Source organism: Prinia subflava, chromosome 19 (genome assembly GCF_021018805.1).
Source record: "Prinia subflava isolate CZ2003 ecotype Zambia chromosome 19, Cam_Psub_1.2, whole genome shotgun sequence".
NCBI lineage: Eukaryota > Metazoa > Chordata > Aves > Passeriformes > Cisticolidae > Prinia > Prinia subflava.
The window spans coordinates 12,498,905-12,516,579 of NC_086265.1; the positions used below are offsets into that span (position 1 = coordinate 12,498,905).

Sequence of the window (17,675 nt, forward strand, 5' to 3'; positions counted from 1 at the left end):
AGGGCGCGCGCGCGCCCGCTATGGGATGTACCATTGGTGCCCCGCAGGGGTGGGGGGGGCGAGCAGGAATGCACCACTGCTGCGCTGGGGGGGCGCGGTTGCCATGGCGGCAGGGCTGGGACGCCGAGGCCTAGCACAGGCCCAGGGCCCTGCGCTTCTTCTCCGCGGCTGCTGCTGATTCCTGCGATCCCCGCGGCTCCCTCCGGTTCCTCAGCACTCCCGGAGACCGCCGGGCTCGGGGCTACTGTGGCGGCCCCTCTCCAGCAGCCTGGTTCCCTCCATCCCAGCCTTGGTGACCCATCGGTGCCCGGCCTGGTGGCCGCGGTGTTCCCAGGCCGCGTCCCCCAGGCCGCCCCGTCCCGCCCCGCAGCATGGCGCACCTCCTGGGCCACCGCGGCTGCATGGAGAGCCTGCGGGCCGACCTGCGGGACCTGCAGGCCGCCATCGCCGACGTGTGCTCCCGGGCGGGCGCCGTGCGCTTCCCCTCCTGGAAGTTCCCCGACAGGGTGTCCTGCGAGCTGGACATCCCAGTGCTGCTGCAGCGCTACAGGCACAGCGACAGCGAGCCCGAGTTCAGCCAGCACGCACACGTGGTGCTGCTGGAGCTGCTCATAGACAGGTGAGAGGCCCCAGGCAGCCCAAGCGGCTCCTGCCCCTCGGAGCTGTGTGTCTGACGTGCTGAGCTCCTCCGAGTCCTGGGGAAGGCTTTGGGCACCTCAGCACAGAAAGAACATAAAGCTGTTCGAGAGTGCCCAAATGAGGCTGAGAGGGTGGTGAAGGGCTGAGGGTGAGAGCACTTGGGTCTGTTCTGCTGGAACAGAGAAGGCTGAGGTCAGACCTCACTGGGGCTGCAGCTCCTCCTGGGGGACAGCTCTGATGTCTGTGACCAGGGATGGGATTCAAAGGAATGGCTGGAACTGTGCCAGAGAGGTTTAGGCTGGATATCAGGAAAAGGTCCTTCCCCCAGAGGGTGCCCGGGCACTGAACAGGTTCCCCAGGGAACGATCACAGGATCAGCTGTGTTGGAAAAGACCTTGGAGATCATCAAGTCCAACTTATGATATAACAGTACCTTATCAATTAAACCATGGCACCAAGTGCCACATCACAGCCCCAGGGCTGCCAGAGCTCCAGCAGCCTTTGGACAATGCTCTCAGGCACAGGATGGGATTGTTGGGGTGTCTGTGCAGGGCCACGAGTTGGACTGGACGATCCCTAAGTCCCTTCCAGCTCAGGATATCCCATGATTTTATGAAGTCTTTTGGATGCTTTGTTCCCCATGTATTTCCATCATGAGCAGTACCCTGCTCAGCTTTAAAACCCAACTCCTTTCCCTGCCTAGAGCTCCCAGCACAAACTGGCCATGAAGAGCAGAGCCAGACATGCTCCACCCAGGAGCTGAGGTGGAGCAGATTGGACAGGCTTGTTAAACTGCCTCCCAAAACCTTGGAAACACTTGCATTGACAATTGCATTTGGAAACAGCTGCATTGACAGCTCTGGGAGGCCAAAGCTCCTTTTGCTCTCTGGGTGAAATAAATACAGCTCTGGTTTAAAAGAGCAGCCATTCCCACTGAGCTGTTGGCCCTAAAAGTCAGGATTTGCACCAGCATGGATGCCTCAAATCTTTGGGGGAAGCTCAATCACAGCCTCTTGGAAGTGGCTGCTCCGTGAAGTGATCCATGCCTGGGGTGTCCCCGGAGCACCAACCCCACCCTCCTGCACCACACCGCCCCCGTCTGGGTGATGGGGGGGCCGATCTCCCTGCCCCAGCTGGCATTCCCAGCTGCCGTGGCTCCAGGGCTGTTTTCCCGTCGGGACAGGCTGCTGCTGCTGCTGCAGAGCTCCACGGGCTACGCGGAGACGCTGCTGAGCGGGCGGGCGGTGCCGCCGGCGCGGGGCCTGGGGCCCTGCATGTCCGCGGGGCTCACGGCCAGGACCTTCTGGAGCACCATGCTGAAACTCGGGGCCTTCTGCCAGCAGCTCCGCGACCAGGTGGGACTTCTGGGGACGTCCCACGAGCTGAGTCACTCCCCTGCCCCCAGGATGTGGATCGTGGTTGAGAACAACACCCTGTGGCCACGCCAGATGTGCGTGCACCCTTCGAGTGCTGGCCCCTGTGTCACACATCTGTCCCCTCCCAGCCTGAGTCCCCTCCCTGCACCCCTCCCAGCAGCGCCACTGCATCCATCCTGCTCCAGGATCTCAGGATGAGACAACTGGGCTGCCTCTAGAGCTTGGAAAATATTCTTGTGCCAAAATGCTGCAGCTCTGCTGATCCCACTGTGGATCTGAGTTGCCTCAAGTGAAATAATTGGTGGTAAAAACAACCTCTCCTGCATTTTATTTTCCCAAAAATTATCTTTCTCATGGGAAAGTCTCACAACAATCCATGTGGCAAAACCAGGAGGCAGTGCAGAGGGTGGGAAAGAAGGGATGGGAGGGGAGTAGGTTTTGGTGCTGAGGCTTCCCCTTGGTCACTGTCCCTTGGCTGCATTGCTGTCCTATCTCCACACTTGATTTAGGCTTTTATGGGTCATTTCCACTTTCATCTGGGCTCTGTTTTTGCTCTGTGCTGTCTCTCTCAGGAGAAGGATTGCAGGTGGAAGATCCCCACACAGCAGTCCACTCCACCCTCTGCTCCCCAGTCTGGGAAACATCAGAAGGAGCACCTGAAATGCTTCTTGCCAGATGTTTTGGAGTCAGGAACTGCCCCAGAGGCTGCCCAGTCCACTTCTGTGTGTCCAAGTGTCCGTGTGCTGGGCAGCTCAGGCAGCTCCCAGCCTGGGGCTGGCCCCAGCCTGGCTCAGAGCACCCACAGTGTCTCCACGCAGACCCCAGGGTCACCCCTGGGTTCCTGTGACGCCTGCTCCAGCACCCAGGCCAGCCTCCACGAGGTGGGCAGAGCCATCACCAGCATCTGTCAGAGCCAGAACATCCCTTCAGCTCTCAGCAAATTCCAGGAGGTGCTGGAGGACAGCGCAGGGACAAGGAACCTCTCTGCGAAAGACGTGAGCTACTTGGCCTCAGAGCAGAGCAAGGACCTCTCCCGGATCAACAAACACCTCCAGGGGCTGCTGCAGCAGGTGAACCCCCTGAAGGCTGAGCTGGAAGAGACAGGCAAACAGAACAAGAAGCTGCAGAAACAGGTTGAGGACTTTTCCAGGAAGCTGCAGGTAGAGAAGGACACCCAAGCAGAGCAGCAGAGGAGGGCTGAGCAGAGCCTGAAAGCCAAGGACAGGGAGCATTCCGAGACTGTGGCCAGGCTGGAGCAGGACAAGGATGACCTCCGGAGAGGTACAGAGCTGTTCCCAGCATCCCCTCCCAGGCCCGGGGGCATTTGCAGGAGAACAGAGTCCCTGGGTCAGTCTGGCCCCACCACAACCAGCAGGGCTTTCTGTAGGTGCTGGGGAATTTTCCCTGCTGTGAGGCTAATCCTGGGCAGTGGGAGCTGGTTGTGTGCGTCCTATCACTGCCTCCTCCCCAGCAGCACAACACAATCACTGGATGAAAGCACTTTAGTGTGGCTGTTTGCTGCCCCTTGGTTTGGCTTTTTTTTAAAGAACGGATTAATGAGAGGGGTTTTGTGCTGGTTTAGGAGCTGCTCTGCTGGAGGAGCGACTCTCGGCCCTGAAGGAGGAACTGGCAGCGAAGCAGGTGGCTGTGCAGGAGCTGGGTAAGGGCTCACCCAGGGGCTCACCCAGCTCACTCATCTCTGCCCTCACCCTGGCCTCACGAGTGTTTCACACCCATGGAGCCCCCAGCACCCCCAGACTGGGCTGTAGAGCTGGTGGGGATGGGCAGAGGATGGGCCTCCTTCACAGCAGCACCCCAGCATCACCCAGTGCCAGAGTGGGCTGATGCTGGTGGAGGTTTGGGGGGTCACAGGCCTCCTGTCAGATCTGCCTCCCTTTGCCAGGGCCTGTGGAGGGCATGGGGTGCCCCTGAACAACAGAGCCATGGACTGGTTTGGATGGGCAGGGACATTAAAGCCCATCGCATTTCACCTCAGGCCATGGGCAGGGACACCTCCCACTGTCCCAGGCTGCTCCAAGCCCTGTCCAGCCTGGCCCTGGGCACTGCCAGGGATCCAGGGGCAGCCACAGCTGCTCTGGGCACCCTGTGCCAGGGCCTGCCCACCCTCCCAGGGAAAAATTCCTTCCCAATATCCCATCCATCCCTGCCCTGCGGCAGCAGGAAGCCATTTTCCCTTGTTGTCACTCCAGGCCCTTGTCCCAAGTCCCTCTCCAGCTCTTTTGCAGCCCCTCTAGGCACTGGAAAGGGTTCATAAGTTTTCTCTGGAGCCTTCTCTTCTTCAGGCTGAACACCCCCATCCCTCTCATCACCTCCATGGTCCTTCAGCTTCCTGCCCCTGCCCAGCCTGGGCCACACTGGCTGTGTCTTCACAGAGCTCTCCAAGGCCACCTTGCTGGAGGAGATGAGGACCACCATGGTGGCCCGGAGCCAGGTGCTGGAGTTGGAGGAGAAGGTGCAGGTGCTCACAGGCCAGAGGGACAGCCTGGACCAGGAGCTGAGTGCCACCAGCATGCAGCTGGAGAAGGAGAAGGTCCGTGTGGAGAGCATGCTCCAGCATGAGCAGGTACGGCCGGCTCTGGAGCGGTGGGAACGGCTGTGTGGGTGCCAGGGCTGTGGGCAATGGGTGCCACAGCCCCACACAGGCTCACACCCCCACCATAGTCCCTGCAGGCTAAGCAGAGGACCCTGCTGCAGCAGCTGGACAGCCTGGACCAGGAGCGTGAGGAGCTGCAGGCCAGCCTGGCACAGGCCGAGGAGGACAAGGCCCGGCTGGCGGAGCAGCTGGAGCAGAGCCAGGAGCAGAGTGGGAAACAGCTCCAGGCACAGCAGGTGAGTGCTGGTAGCCAGGGACACAGCCTGTGCCACAGGGCTGGCACGAGCCACACACTGCCCTGTCCCACAGCCAGAGCTTTCCCGGGAGGGATACTCTGGGGCCTAGGATGACATTGCCACATGGCCACGTCCTCATGGGATTCCCTGGAGAAGAGCCCCCTGCCTCCACCCAGTGCCAGACAAGTCTCTGGTGGAGTCAGGGCAGAGGGGAGCAGCAGGAGGGGACATCTTGAGGTGCTTCCACATCTTCAGTGTTCTGTTCTTGGACATCTAGACATTTCACGCCCAGTGCTCCTGCTTCCAGCACACACAGGGATCTCACAGCTAAAGCCCTGTTCATTGTCACTGTCCACTTCCCACTGCCGTAGGACATCCTTATCATCAGGGAGGGGTGGGAGCTTTCCATGAGGGGCTGAGTCCTCACTCTTGCAAACCTCATCTCCCCCTGCTGTGCCATGCAGGAGCTGCTGGACACGCTGCAGCAGGAGAAGCTGGCACTGGAGCAATCCATCCTGGAGCTGCAGGCAAACACGTCCCGGCTGGAGGAACAGGCACGGGAGCTGAAGGAGCGGGAAAGGCTCCTGGTGTTCTTCCCTGATCTCCACATCCCCACTGAGATGCAGTTTGAGAGTAAGGGAGCAGATGGCAGCACAGTGGGTTTGCGCCTTGGGGTCTCCAGAGCTGCCAGGGGATCCTGCTGGCCCCAGACGCTCCATTTGTCCCACTGATACCCAGGAAAAGCTCGGACCTGTGCAAAGCTGTGACCATCCCATCGTGCTTCCCTGCATGGGTGCTGTGCATCCCATGTCTGGGCTGGGATATACAGGACCAGGACAAGGCAGAGCTTCCTTTGCTCATGGGGCTTGGGGTCCCAGCTGCCCCTCCCAGGCTGTGCCAGTGCTCCCTGCCCGGGGCAGGCTCCTTTCCTTGGGAGGCAGGAGGGGTGCCCACGCCTCTGAGCAGGCAGACAGCAGCAGGCTGAGCTCTGTTGGATTTTATTTGCAGGCAGTGGGAACTTGACAGAGGACATGGAGAGTCAGCTCCAGGCCAACATCATCCGGATCGAGGTGCTGGAGCGGGAGAATGCACAGCTCCAGGCTCTGCTCGCCAAGGTGAAGGCAGCAGCTGAGCAGGGCGTGCTCAAGGTGAGCTGGGTGCCACAGGGGTGGGTGCTGTGTACCCTAAAACCACCCCGTGGCCCCAGACATCCTCTGGGGACCCTGGGAGGGCCAAGCCCAGGCTCCACATGCCACTGGGAGGTTGTTCTGATTTTACTGGTGTTGCCTGAGGTGCCAAAGGCTGGTTCCAGCTCCTTTCCCTCACTGTGGCCATTGTGCCACCAGCTGTGGTGGCCAAGGGATGTGGCTGGAGCTGAAGCTGGTGGGAGGAAATTTCATCTGCTCTTCCCTTCCCCAGCTCGTCCCGCAGGCCCAGCTGGGGTCCCAGCTCCACAGGGAGGCTGGCAGGCAGGACACTGGGTGAGTAGGAACCCAGAGGAAGGGGCTGGGGGCGGGTTCCCTGCTCTTCCTCCCCTTTAACCACTCCCACTCCACAGGTGGCTCAGCAGCGGGAGCAGCAGGGGCAGCACGGGGATGCCAGCATGCATTGACAAGGCCTGGCAGGGTGCTCCCAGCAGCCAGCACTCCAAGCAGCTCCGGGCAGAGCCCACATTCCAGGCCAAACCCAGCCTAACGCTCCCAGTGCGGCGCCTGGGGCTTGGCCTCCCCTCACCCCACACCAGGGTTCACCGCAAATAAACACGGATCCGTGTGAATTTCCTAACAGAGAAATTGTGTTCCACCAGCAGCCACCTGCCCTGCCCAGGGGACCTCATTACTGGTTCTTTGTGCATCAGGAAGGTGCATTCCCTTGGGAAAGCTGGGCTCTGCATCGTTCCTTGGGGAGCTGCTCCTGGGACGTTCCTGGGCACTGAAGCTCAGTCTCCCACGGCTACGCTGCTGCTGGAGTCCCCAGAAGAGCCCTGGGCACAGCATGTGCTAACTGCTGCCAGGAACCATTCCCAAGAGGAGACTGGGATGTGGCCACACTTGGAAGAGGAAAGCAGAGCTGGCCTGGGATGAGAGTAGTCCGAGCCGCCTTCAGCCTACCAGCACAGCCACAACCTGGGAAAGTCATTCCCCTCTTCATGAGCACCCAGAGGGGCAGGGAACCACCGAGTCCCTGGTGCAGGCTGGCCCTGGCCTCTGAGCTGCCTCCCCAGCACTGTGAGCCCCATGCAAGTCCCACACAAACCACACAGGCAGTCCTTGCTCCATGTTTAATAGGGATGGCCACATGCCATGTTTGCAGCCCTTGGGGCAGGACCTGGGCAGGGCTCACGGCGTGTCCCCAGTCACCGTGCTGGGTGAGCCAAGCCCTGTGTTGGCTCTGCAGCCGACTTATGCCATCCTCTCTAATAAGTTATTATAAATAAAGTGTCCTACCCCTGCCCTCCCACAATAAGGCCGTGAGCCACCCCATAGCCCTGCCAGGTCTGTCACCCACCTCCCAGAGGGGCTGGCACCACAGCCAGGCTCTGCCTACCCTGCCACGGCCACCAGCAAATACACAAAAACCCCAAGTCTTAGAAAAATTGCTGTGAGCAGGGCAAGAGCGCAGCAGGACCAGGGCTCTCCCTGCCCCAGCCCCCACCCTGTTACACCCATGGCTGCCCCAAATCTTCCCTCCCCAACACTGCCCATCTGGACCCCCACCCCTCTACTCACACCGGGCAGGAGAGCCCTGAGTCCTTCCCTCTCCGGAGTCTGGGCACTGTGACAGGCACAGCCACACCAACCCTGCTCCGGCAGCAAGCGCTGCTTGCCGGACACCCCCTGCCCCATCCCTGTCCCTGGAGCAGCCGTGGGTCTGTCCCTGGAGTGTGTCCTCAGGCCAGCTAGCTGTCTGTGCAACAGCTCCCTGCAAGGGAGGACACACAGCCTTGGCATGGGAGCCTGGCAGGCTCCAGGTCCCCACCAGCCCGTGCCCCAGGGTCAGCAGGGGCCAGGCTAGGTGCCAGGGCGGTTCTCACCCAGGATGTTGCGCTTGCAGAGAGGGCAGGTCTGCTGCAGCAGGAGCCAGGGATCCACACAGTCCCGGTGGAACTCATGGGAGCAGGGCAGCACCCGCAGCCACTGCCAGCAGGGAAGTGAGGGTACACGTGAGCACAGCTGGGTGGCAGGGACACCGCCCAGACCCCGGCAGGGACACCCCGGCTCAGTGGGCCAGGTGGGCTCTGGTGCGCCCGGTCCCACCTGGCTCTTGTGGAACTGGTCCAGGCAGACAGCACAGCTGTCAATCTCGCAGGCCCGGCTCCGCAGCGCCTTCCTGGGATGGTACCGCCGGGCTTTCAGCGCCAACAGCCGCCGCCGGATGTGCTGCTTCAGGTCCAGCTGTGGGGGCAGAGCCAGGGGTCAGAGCCCACCCCACAACCCCCGGCACGGCGTGCAGCAGAGACATTCCCACATTCCCACATTCCCACATTCCCACCTCGGCGTCCCGCTCCAACAGGTCCTGCCGCGACTGGCGCTGGGCCTGCACCATGACACCGGTGCAGAGCAGCAGGGCGATCAGCAGGATGGTGTTCCACAGCTGCTGCAGGTACTTCTGTGGGGACAGCGCGGTGGGGATGGCAGGCGGGGACCCAGCCCCGCTCCCGGCCCCACCAGAGCCCCAGCACCGTACCTGGACCTGCGAGCTGCTCTCCCCGGGGCAGATGACCCCCTGCCACTCCCCGTAGAGGCCCCCTCGGGACAGGCCACAGGTGGACCACAGGGTGAGGGTCACTCCCTGCAAGGCAGGACGCAGCATTGCTGATGGCCACAGCAGTGTCCAGCAATGCAAGAACACGTGTCCCTCCTCCTCCACAGAAGGAGGAACAGTGCTGCCACCTGCTCTGTTCCCACTGGATCCCTTCCCTTCCCTGCAGCTGCTTCCCATGGATCAGGGAAATCTGGCTGAGCACAGTCATGCCCTGCTCTCCCACTGGCAGAAAGAGGAGGACAGACAAACATACCAGGTTCTCCAGCAGCACTGCCTGGTATGTGATCTTCGCCGTAGCCCGGAGCCCACTGTGAGCAAAGAGAAAAGTGCTAATTGCATGGACACTGCAGGATCCAGGCACAGCTCCTCAGGGCCAGGGAGCACCCCCTCCCCACAGGGACGGGCAGTGACCGAGGGGGACCAGAGGAACACACAGGGGAGGTGACAGCAAGACACTTCCTCCCTGTGCCCAGCCCTCAGTGACCCTGCACAGGGGTCCTCCTCCCAACCTCGTGCCTCAGTTTCCCCATGTGTGACACTAGGGCAGCAATCCCAATGTCCCACGTGTCAGGAACATTGACAGGGTCCCACTGCTGCTGGTGGTGAGAAAAAACACCCACAGAGGTTGTGGGGATGCTGGTGCCTTGACGAGAACCAACCCATCTGGATAATTTCTACTGAAAGTCCTAAAGCTCTTGGCTGAGGCCACTGTCACACCTGCCACCACTTGGGAAGCCATGGAAGGGCTCCAGCCCTGGGGAAGGGCTGGATCTGACCCAGATCTCCCCTGGAAATGCATCTCAGCCCCAGCTGGCCTTGGCATGGTGAAACATCACCCCAGCAAAGACGACAGGCTGAGTGGGACACCCCCAGGGTAGTCCCTGGGTGTCCCAGCCTGCTGAGGGACAAGGCAGGGGCCAGCCCATACCGCAGCAGCGCTCCCAGCAGCCTGGTGACATTGTCGGAGGACTGGATGATGATGACGGGCTTGGCGAGCAGCTGGGACACGTCCAGCTGCAGCGGGAGGGAAGCGGAGCCGTCGGCGGGGCCCGATCTGCGCCCGGCCCCGCCGCCGGCGCTGTCCTACCTCACGGATGGCGTTCTGGTTCAGCGCCAGGATGAGCAGCGCGGAGGCCCCCAGCACCAGGGCTCGCTTCATCTGCAGGGACAGTGGGGACACGATCAGGGACAGCGGGGCTGTGTCCCCGACAAGCTCCTGTCCTGCTGCAGGAAGCACTCAGCCACTCTTTGCCAGGGTGAAGGGTCACAAGGGACCCAAGAGAACCCCTGGCCACCAAGCACAGACCAGGACTTGCCAGATCTGACCAAGAGACACCCCAGGTGACACCCCTGGGGGTTTGTGACCTGCAAACACCACGGCAGCCCTCAGGCCAGGCAGAGAGGACAGGGTCAGGCAGAGGGTCACCTTGGTGACAACGGCAGTGGTGAAGGACTCCTCCTTGGCACCCCGGGGGCCCTCGGCCGGATCCTCGATGCCCACAGGCACCACCCCGATCCAGCTGTCGGCAGCGCCCAGTTCCGGCTCCACCTCACCCACCTGGGGACGTGGCAAGGACAGGGAGAGCTGGAATGGACCCCAAGGTTCAGGGCACCCTCAAAGCACACCCTCAAGGGTCCTGGGGAGCCAGGCATTGTGTGGGGCAGGGACAGCAGCTGGGGGTAACACAGGGAACATGGCCTGGCCCCCACTGCCTCTGTGCCCCTGCCTGCACCTCCTCTCTGCTGCTGGCCACAACCCAGCAGTGGGCTACCTGCCCTGGTCAGTCCCCCAGTGTATCTGGCTGCCCACCAATCCCCCAGTGCCTCCCAGGGCCCCTCAGTTCCCACTCCTCCCCTGCCTCATTCCTTTCCCAGTGCCCAAGGACTCACCCCAGCACCCACTGGCTCACAGTGTTCACAGACCTCCCCTCCCTCCCACACTGACCACTGCTCTGCCAATGCCCACTGGTCCTTTAATGTCTCCCAGTTCCCACAGCTTCCCCCTCATCACTGCCAGCCAGCACCCACGTCCCCAGCTCCACACCCAATAGCCCCTCAGTGTCTCCCGGTGCGCCCCAGTCCCCACTGTTCCCCTCCCTCCCCTACTGCCCCCTGCACCCCAATACCTCCTAGGGCCCTCCAGTTCCCACTTCTCCCCTCCCGGTCCCTCGCCAGTGCCAAAAGCACCCCCAGCCCCACTCCCCGTTTCCCCGCGCTCACCAGCACCAGGCGGCCTTGGATCTCCATCTCCTCCCGCTCCCCCCGCGGGCCCCCCCGGCCCGGCCCGGCCCGGCCGCCCCCCGATCCCAGCACGGCCCCGCGCAGCGTGTACGAGCCGCCGGGCACCGCGCCCGCGCTGCCGGCCCCGCCGCGGGCCCCGTCCCCGTCCGGCCCCGCCGCCCCGGGCTCCGCCACAGCCACCTCGACCCGCGCGGGGGTCGCGGGGCCCGAGCCGGCCCGGCCGAGCGCCAGCAGCGGGGCGAGCAGGGCCGCCCGCACCGCCGCCATGGCTGCGCGCCCCGCGCCCGCAGCGCCCCCTGCCGGCCGGGAGGACCCGCCGCGCCCCCACCGCCCGCAGGGGGAGCCCGAGAGCCCGGGACACGGACAGGGCTGGGATAAGGACACGGACAGGGATCGGGATGGGACCGGGACAAGGGCTGGGATAAGGACACGGACAGGGATCGGGATGGGACCGGGACAAGGGCTGGGATAAGGACACGGACAGGGATCGGGATGGGACCGGGACAAGGGCTGGGACACGGACAGGGAGTGGGATGGGACCGGGACAAGGGCTGGGATAAGGACACGGACAGGGATCGGGATGGGACCGGGACAAGGGCTGGGACACGGACAGGGAGTGGGATGGGACCGGGACAAGGGCTGGGATAAGGACACGGACAGGGATCGGGATGGGACCGGGACAAGGGCTGGGACACGGACAGGGAGTGGGATGGGACCGGGACAAGGGCTGGGATAAGGACACGGACAGGGATCGGGATGGGACCGGGACAAGGGCTGGGATAAGGACACGGACAGGGATCGGGATGGGACCGGGACAAGGGCTGGGATAAGGACACGGACAGGGATCGGGATGGGACCGGGACAAGGGCTGGGATAAGGACACGGACAGGGATCGGGATGGGACCGGGACAAGGGCTGGGATAAGGACACGGACAGGGATCGGGATGGGCACCAGGACAGGGACCGTGACAAAGGTTAGGATAAGGTCAGGGACAGGGATCGGGATGGGCACCAGGACAGGGACCGTGACAAAGGTCAGGATAAGGTCAGGGACAGGGTTCGGGACAAGGGTCAGGATAAGGACATGGACAGGGATCAGGATGGGGACCAGGACAGGGATCAGGACAAAGGTCAGGATAAGGACCAGGACAGAGATTGGGATGGGCACCAGGACATGGGTCAGGATAAGGACAGGGACAGGAACCGCTGCTGGGACAGGGACAGGGACGGGGGGAATGGTGATGGGGATGGGGATGGGGATGGGGATGGGGATGGGGATGGGAGAGGTACAGTGACAGGGAGCAGGGACTAAGACTGAGACAGGGAGAAGGACCATGACCAAGCTGGACTCTGGGACAGAGCAGGGACAAAGTAGGTGTTGGGAACAGGGACCAGGACGGGGACCAGGAAGAGGGACAGGAACAGGATGGAGAGCGAGGCAGGGACAAGGACCGAGACTGGGATGGGAACCAGCACTGGAACAGGGATGGGGCAGGGACAAGGACAAGGATGAGACTGGGATGGGAACAGAAGCAGGAACCAGGTGGCAAACACGAACAAAGAGAGGCACTGGAAGAACAAGAGGGAGTGGGACCAACACGAGGACAAAGGCCAGGACCGGGATGGGAACAGGGAGAGGGACCAGGGGGAGTATCACCGTGGAGGCCCAACCAGGAACACAGACTGGGGACGCAGATCTGGGTGCAACAACAGCAGCAGGGCAGAAGACCCTGCCCTTAGTTTATTTTTCCATTATATACCTGTGGCAAGGTGACCATGGATTGGAGAAGGGTATCGCCACCTCTCCTGTCACATTGGTCCAGGAGGCTGTCATTCAACCTCCCCTTGTCTTGGAGAAAGTATTCATAACATTGCCAATATTTACAAAACATGGTCCTGTGTTTACAATTCACCAGCGTGAGAAACTGCACGTTTCTCCTTTAATATGAACGCTCAGCAAACCAGGAAAATTCATGGCAACATCTCACCCTTTTAAGTATATTAAAAAGAAAACAAAAAAAGAAAAATGAACGATTCTATGACAGGAAAAAAGAAAGAAAAAAAAAACCTGTATAAAGTTCACTGACCTTCATTTAGGTAACGGTGTGAGGGCTACATGTTGGTCTGATTCTGCCTTTGCTACCCAGGGTTTCACCCTGAATCCCTTGCAATAACTTGCTCAAAATATCTCGAGCATAGTCTAACATAATTCAACCAACACCCTCATATTTTTAAATTTTTATAAGATACAAGGGAATATACGGTGCAAAAGGCAGGAGCATTCCAAGAAAAATTTTCCTACTCAATTGAAAATTCTGAACCTCAAAATTCTGTCCCAAAACCACAACCCCCAAACAACGTGCACTTTCCCCACAGAGGTCACAATGGCTACCATACATAAAACTGAGCCATAGCAAACAATTCCTCTGAGTCCATGATTAACAGTCCGCTGGCTCTCAGCATCACACTGCTTCAGTCTGTCGTTGTCCAGCAGCTCCACAGGATCCAAAGTCTCTATGGAGGCCATATAGGAAAAGAGAGGATGCCAGTCCATGTCCATGTCAATCAGATCTCGAAGAGGCTTCTCTGATGGGTGGCACTAGGGTGGCACAGGGTGCACAAGGTTTCAGGATCAAACAGGATCAGTCCAATGCACCTGAGGCAGCTCAGCAGACTTTCAGCGGCCGCCTCCATGGCAAAGATCCCAGAACCTGAGGATAGAGAACTTAAAAAACACAAATTGAGCAATTGACTTTTTCTCAAAGAATGCATGCAACATAGGATGTGGACGTAGAAACCCACTGCAAGGTCCAAGGAAAACTGACCATAGCTATGTGGCAACATCAACACTTCCTACACTTGAGATGATGGCTGTACACCAGCCAGAGAATTTTGCTCTTGTTCTAGAGCTTGGGAAACTGTTTCGTCCCCCTGACGTCTTCGTCTTTTTCTTCGCCTCCGAGTTTTCGGGCTTGGCGTGGGCTCATCATGACCCACTGCTTTGCAAGTTTCTGCAGTATGGTCTGGACCCACACCTTGTGCGCAGAAAAACAAGGGAGTCACTTTCTGTGCCTCCTTTTCCTGTTCTCCACTAGGCTGAATATCTGCCTGTGTCTCATGTCCAGCATTCTGCCTCTTTTCTGCCGGCTGTGAAGCAGCCGTTGGGGTCATCACCATAGAATCACAGGTGTTTAGAACTGCACAGGTCTGGACCATCTCCAGGATATTAGAAGTCTCCGGAATGGTTTCCAGGAGCCTCTGGCAAGCAGAATTAGCATGGCTTCTTGCTAATTGCTCCAAAATTATCATTGTCAAAGTTATATCCTCGACTCTCGTCTTTAAAAAATGCATCAGACGCGATATAAATTCATTAAAAGCTTCCTCTGGCTTCTGTGCTATGTCTAAGAAGTCTTCCTTTGGGGAGAAGGATAACTTGGTTTTTATCAATGCAGATATCCCTATGTATCTGCACGAATCTAAAACCCTGAAAGAAAGGCCAGCTTGCACATCAGGGCAAGCATATTGACTCCTCCCCATAAGTAGGTCAACTCCGACCCCAAACAAGCGATCATCTCGAGGCAGGTGGCTATTTTCGACAGCCATTTGTCCAGCTAGGAATTTCCAATTTCTTTCAAAGGTAAAAACCTGTTGAGGTTCAAGCATCATTGTTGCAAGACCTCTTATTACATAAGGAAAGATCAGATTCTCAAATTCTGCACTGATCCATTGAATTGCCTCAGTGAAGCTTATATTATCTTCTGCCACGTCCCTTGATAAGGGAAGCGGGACTGCCCATGATGGGTCATCATGGCTATGATGCTGTGGACCCACGTCCACAGCTCCCTGAACTGGCTTGGACAAAGCTGCATCTTCAGGCAGCAGCTCTCTTAGGTCAGCAGCCTGGTTCACCTGCGGACTAAAAGCCTCATCCGATTTCACGACAGGGAAAGCGTGCACATCAGACAGCGCTTTTGCCCCGTTATCATCTCCCACAGCCGACCCGGCCCCGTAGGGGGGGCGGGCGGGGGACAGTGACTCGCTCAGACTCCTCTCTGAGCGGGGGGGCGATTGTCGCGCTGGGCAGGGAGGCGTGGCCGACCGGCCACAGCCTTCAGCTCCTGTTCCATCAGCCGATGGGTCGGTGGCCGGGGCCAGAGCCGGCAGCAGCTCTGCGGCTCCAGCGCTCGGCCCCGTCCCCTCTGAACGGAGGGGGCATGCGGCGGGGCCGCGCGGCGGCGCGGGGGGGTCGCACGGCACGGGGGGCTCCGCAGCAGCGGGCAGCGTTGCGCCCAGCCCTCCCCCCGCGGCGCCGGACCGGCACCGGACGCGTGGGGCGGGGCGCGGCGCGGTGGGCGGCGGCGGCGGCTCCGCTGCGGGCACCACACAGACCGCCGGCGGCGGCGACCCCGCGCACAGCATTTGGCGCGGCGGGGGGACGGGGCAAGGAGGGGCCGTCCCCGCCGCTCTCGCCTGCCGAATCCTTCGCGGAGCAGGTCGCGGCGGGGCGGGGCGGGCCGGGGAGGCGGCGGCAGGGGGCGGCGCCGGCAGCGCCGGGGGCGGCGTGCACGGCGGCCCCCCCGGCTCCCCGCAGGGGGCCCGAGGCGGCGCGGCTCCGCGCGGCAGCTGCAGGGCGGACCCCGCAGCGGTGGCGGGCAGCGGGGGGGTCGCCGCGGCACGGCGGCCCGGGGCGGCGCGGGCGATCCCCCGCGCTCGGCGTGGGACCCGATGCCGAGCGCTCCGCCCCCTCGGCACCCCAGCTCCCCGCCCGGCCAACCGCGCGGGGAGCGGACCGAAAAAAGCTTCCCCGCCCTTCCAAAAACCCCGCTGGGCGCGCCCAACCCCCGACATGGGGGTGGGGGTCTCCTGCATCGGCTCTAACCCTGAATCAGAGCAATCCTCGTCAGAAGCGACGGAGCTCACAGGGGAGCCAATCCTGCTTCCTGTCGAAAGCCCAGAATCAACTTCAAAGTCCTCTCCAGCCTCTTTTAGAAGTGGGAAGACTGTTGTCCATGCCCGTAAAAGAGTGCCTGCCTTAGAGTTTCCGTCAAGGACGGCAGAGAAAAGGCTTTTTCCCAGGGTTCTCCATGGGCCAATATAAAGTGCCTTTTCAGCAGTATAAAAAATTCCAAGTTTCTTTCCCCAGCTAAATAGTTCTCTCACGTGTTTCCTGGTCAAGTCAACGTCACAGGACAACAAAAAGGAGTGGAGCAGTTCCATCATCAATCGTTCCTCTGAGAACATCGTGGGTTTCTTCTTTTTGCAGCTGTAGAAGGCAGATTTTTTTCTTTCTTCTTTTTTCTTTCCTCACTAGCTTGCAACTTGACCACGTGGGCGCCAGTTATCACCGTGGAGGCCCAACCAGGAACACAGACTGGGGACGCAGATCTGGGTGCAACAACAGCAGCAGGGCAGAAGACCCTGCCCTTAGTTTATTTTTCCATTATATACCTGTGGCAAGGTGACCATGGATTGGAGAAGGGTATCGCCACCTCTCCTGTCACATTGGTCCAGGAGGCTGTCATTCAACCTCCCCTTGTCTTGGAGAAAGTATTCATAACATTGCCAATATTTACAAAACATGGTCCTGTGTTTACAATTCACCAGCGTGAGAAACTGCACGTTTCTCCTTTAATATGAACGCTCAGCAAACCAGGAAAATTCATGGCAACAGGGGAGGACAGTAATCAGGAGAGAAATAGGGGCAGGGACTGGGAGTGGGAGCAAGACTGGGACAAGGGCTGGGACTGGAATGGGAACCAGCAGCAGCAGCAGGACAGGGACAGGGATAGATGCAGGGATCAGGAAACCAACTGTCACCAAGAGAGTGACAGACACAGGAACAGACATGGGGACACAGATACCATGTCCATCACATCCCCATGTGTGGATATGGGGACACATGGGGACACAGGGACACACGTGCTCTGGGGGAAGAGGGATGTGCACACCCACAGCCATGGCACAAGGCAGGGACATGGGCACACCCCCACCCCAAGGTGATGTGGGCACACACCAACACCCGAGTACCCCAACACCCAGCTATCCCCTACACCAGACACCCCTCAACATCCCCAGCCTGGTGGGTGCCAGGCAGCATCCAGTGCCACATCCTGACCCCTGGGTGCCCCATTCTGAGCCCTAGGTGCCACATCCTGGCCCCGCTCTGGCCACGTGTGCCCAGCACATGTGCCTCTGGGGGATTTGCTGGCTGGATTAGCCTCAGTATGGGCCCAGGCTGACCTGCTTTTGGCAGGGGCCACGCCAGGGACAGGAGTCAGGGCCGTGGGACCCAGTTCCCATGGCTGCAGGGTGCCGTGGGATGGGTCTGGGTGTGTCCCCGTGTCCCTCATGTCTCCATCCATGTTGTAAGTGCGGGGGTGTAATCACAGGGTGGGCATGGTCCCTCCTCCCATGGCTGCAGCCAGAGCCGGTTTAACCACACGGTGAAACATCCCGATTGCAACGGGTCTGGATGTGCCATAAACAACAGCTGGGAGCACGGCTGGCCGGGGAATCAGCCTGGAATGGCGAGCACGGATGTGAGGCACTGTGTGGATTCGGGGGGGGACACCAAAATGGAGCCTGCGAGTGGCTGCTGCCAGAGCTGCTCCAGGGAGGGGACACACAAGGGCTGTGAATGGCTCTGTGGAACATCTATGGTTTCGTGGGATATGGATGGCTTCCTGCACATCTGCAGCTCCTGGGGACTCTTGTGGGGCCACAGAATGTGGATGGCTCAATGGGACACCTGTGGGTCCCATTTCCATGGCACATAAATGGCTCCTTGGGAAGTGCACAGAAGGG

At 60.3% G+C, this 17,675-nt stretch overlaps 2 protein-coding genes across 4 annotated transcripts; one reads left to right on the top strand and one right to left on the bottom strand.

Annotated features, from left to right (window-relative positions):
* The first annotated feature begins 64 nt into the window (after positions 1 to 64).
* On the top strand, positions 65 to 6,642 carry CCDC157 (coiled-coil domain containing 157). 2 transcript variants are annotated; one of them, XM_063416456.1, is made up of 10 exons: positions 72 to 619; positions 1,823 to 1,994; positions 2,588 to 3,296; positions 3,598 to 3,675; positions 4,409 to 4,599; positions 4,698 to 4,865; positions 5,330 to 5,498; positions 5,874 to 6,013; positions 6,285 to 6,346; positions 6,424 to 6,642. In XM_063416456.1, the coding sequence occupies exons 1-10, from the start codon at positions 372 to 374 to the stop codon at positions 6,623 to 6,625; spliced, it is 2,139 nt and encodes a 712-aa protein (XP_063272526.1). In that variant the 5' UTR covers positions 72 to 371; the 3' UTR covers positions 6,626 to 6,642. The 2 variants fall into 2 exon arrangements, with proteins under 2 accessions (XP_063272527.1, XP_063272526.1); XM_063416457.1 differs by lacking the exons at positions 5,330 to 5,498; positions 5,874 to 6,013; positions 6,285 to 6,346; positions 6,424 to 6,642 and having other exon boundaries at positions 65 to 619; positions 4,679 to 4,859.
* Positions 6,643 to 7,132: 490 nt separating this feature from the next.
* On the bottom strand, positions 7,133 to 11,153 carry RNF215 (ring finger protein 215). Of its 2 annotated transcripts, none has more exons than XM_063416459.1 (10): positions 11,052 to 11,153; positions 10,057 to 10,188; positions 9,718 to 9,789; positions 9,559 to 9,644; positions 8,884 to 8,938; positions 8,553 to 8,657; positions 8,358 to 8,474; positions 8,123 to 8,260; positions 7,900 to 8,002; positions 7,133 to 7,787 (listed from the first exon to the last, which is right to left on the bottom strand). In XM_063416459.1, the coding sequence occupies exons 1-10, from the start codon at positions 11,136 to 11,138 to the stop codon at positions 7,765 to 7,767; spliced, it is 918 nt and encodes a 305-aa protein (XP_063272529.1). In that variant the 5' UTR covers positions 11,139 to 11,153; the 3' UTR covers positions 7,133 to 7,764. The 2 variants fall into 2 exon arrangements, with proteins under 2 accessions (XP_063272529.1, XP_063272528.1); XM_063416458.1 differs by having other exon boundaries at positions 10,851 to 11,153.
* Between the last annotated feature and the right edge of the window lie 6,522 nt (positions 11,154 to 17,675).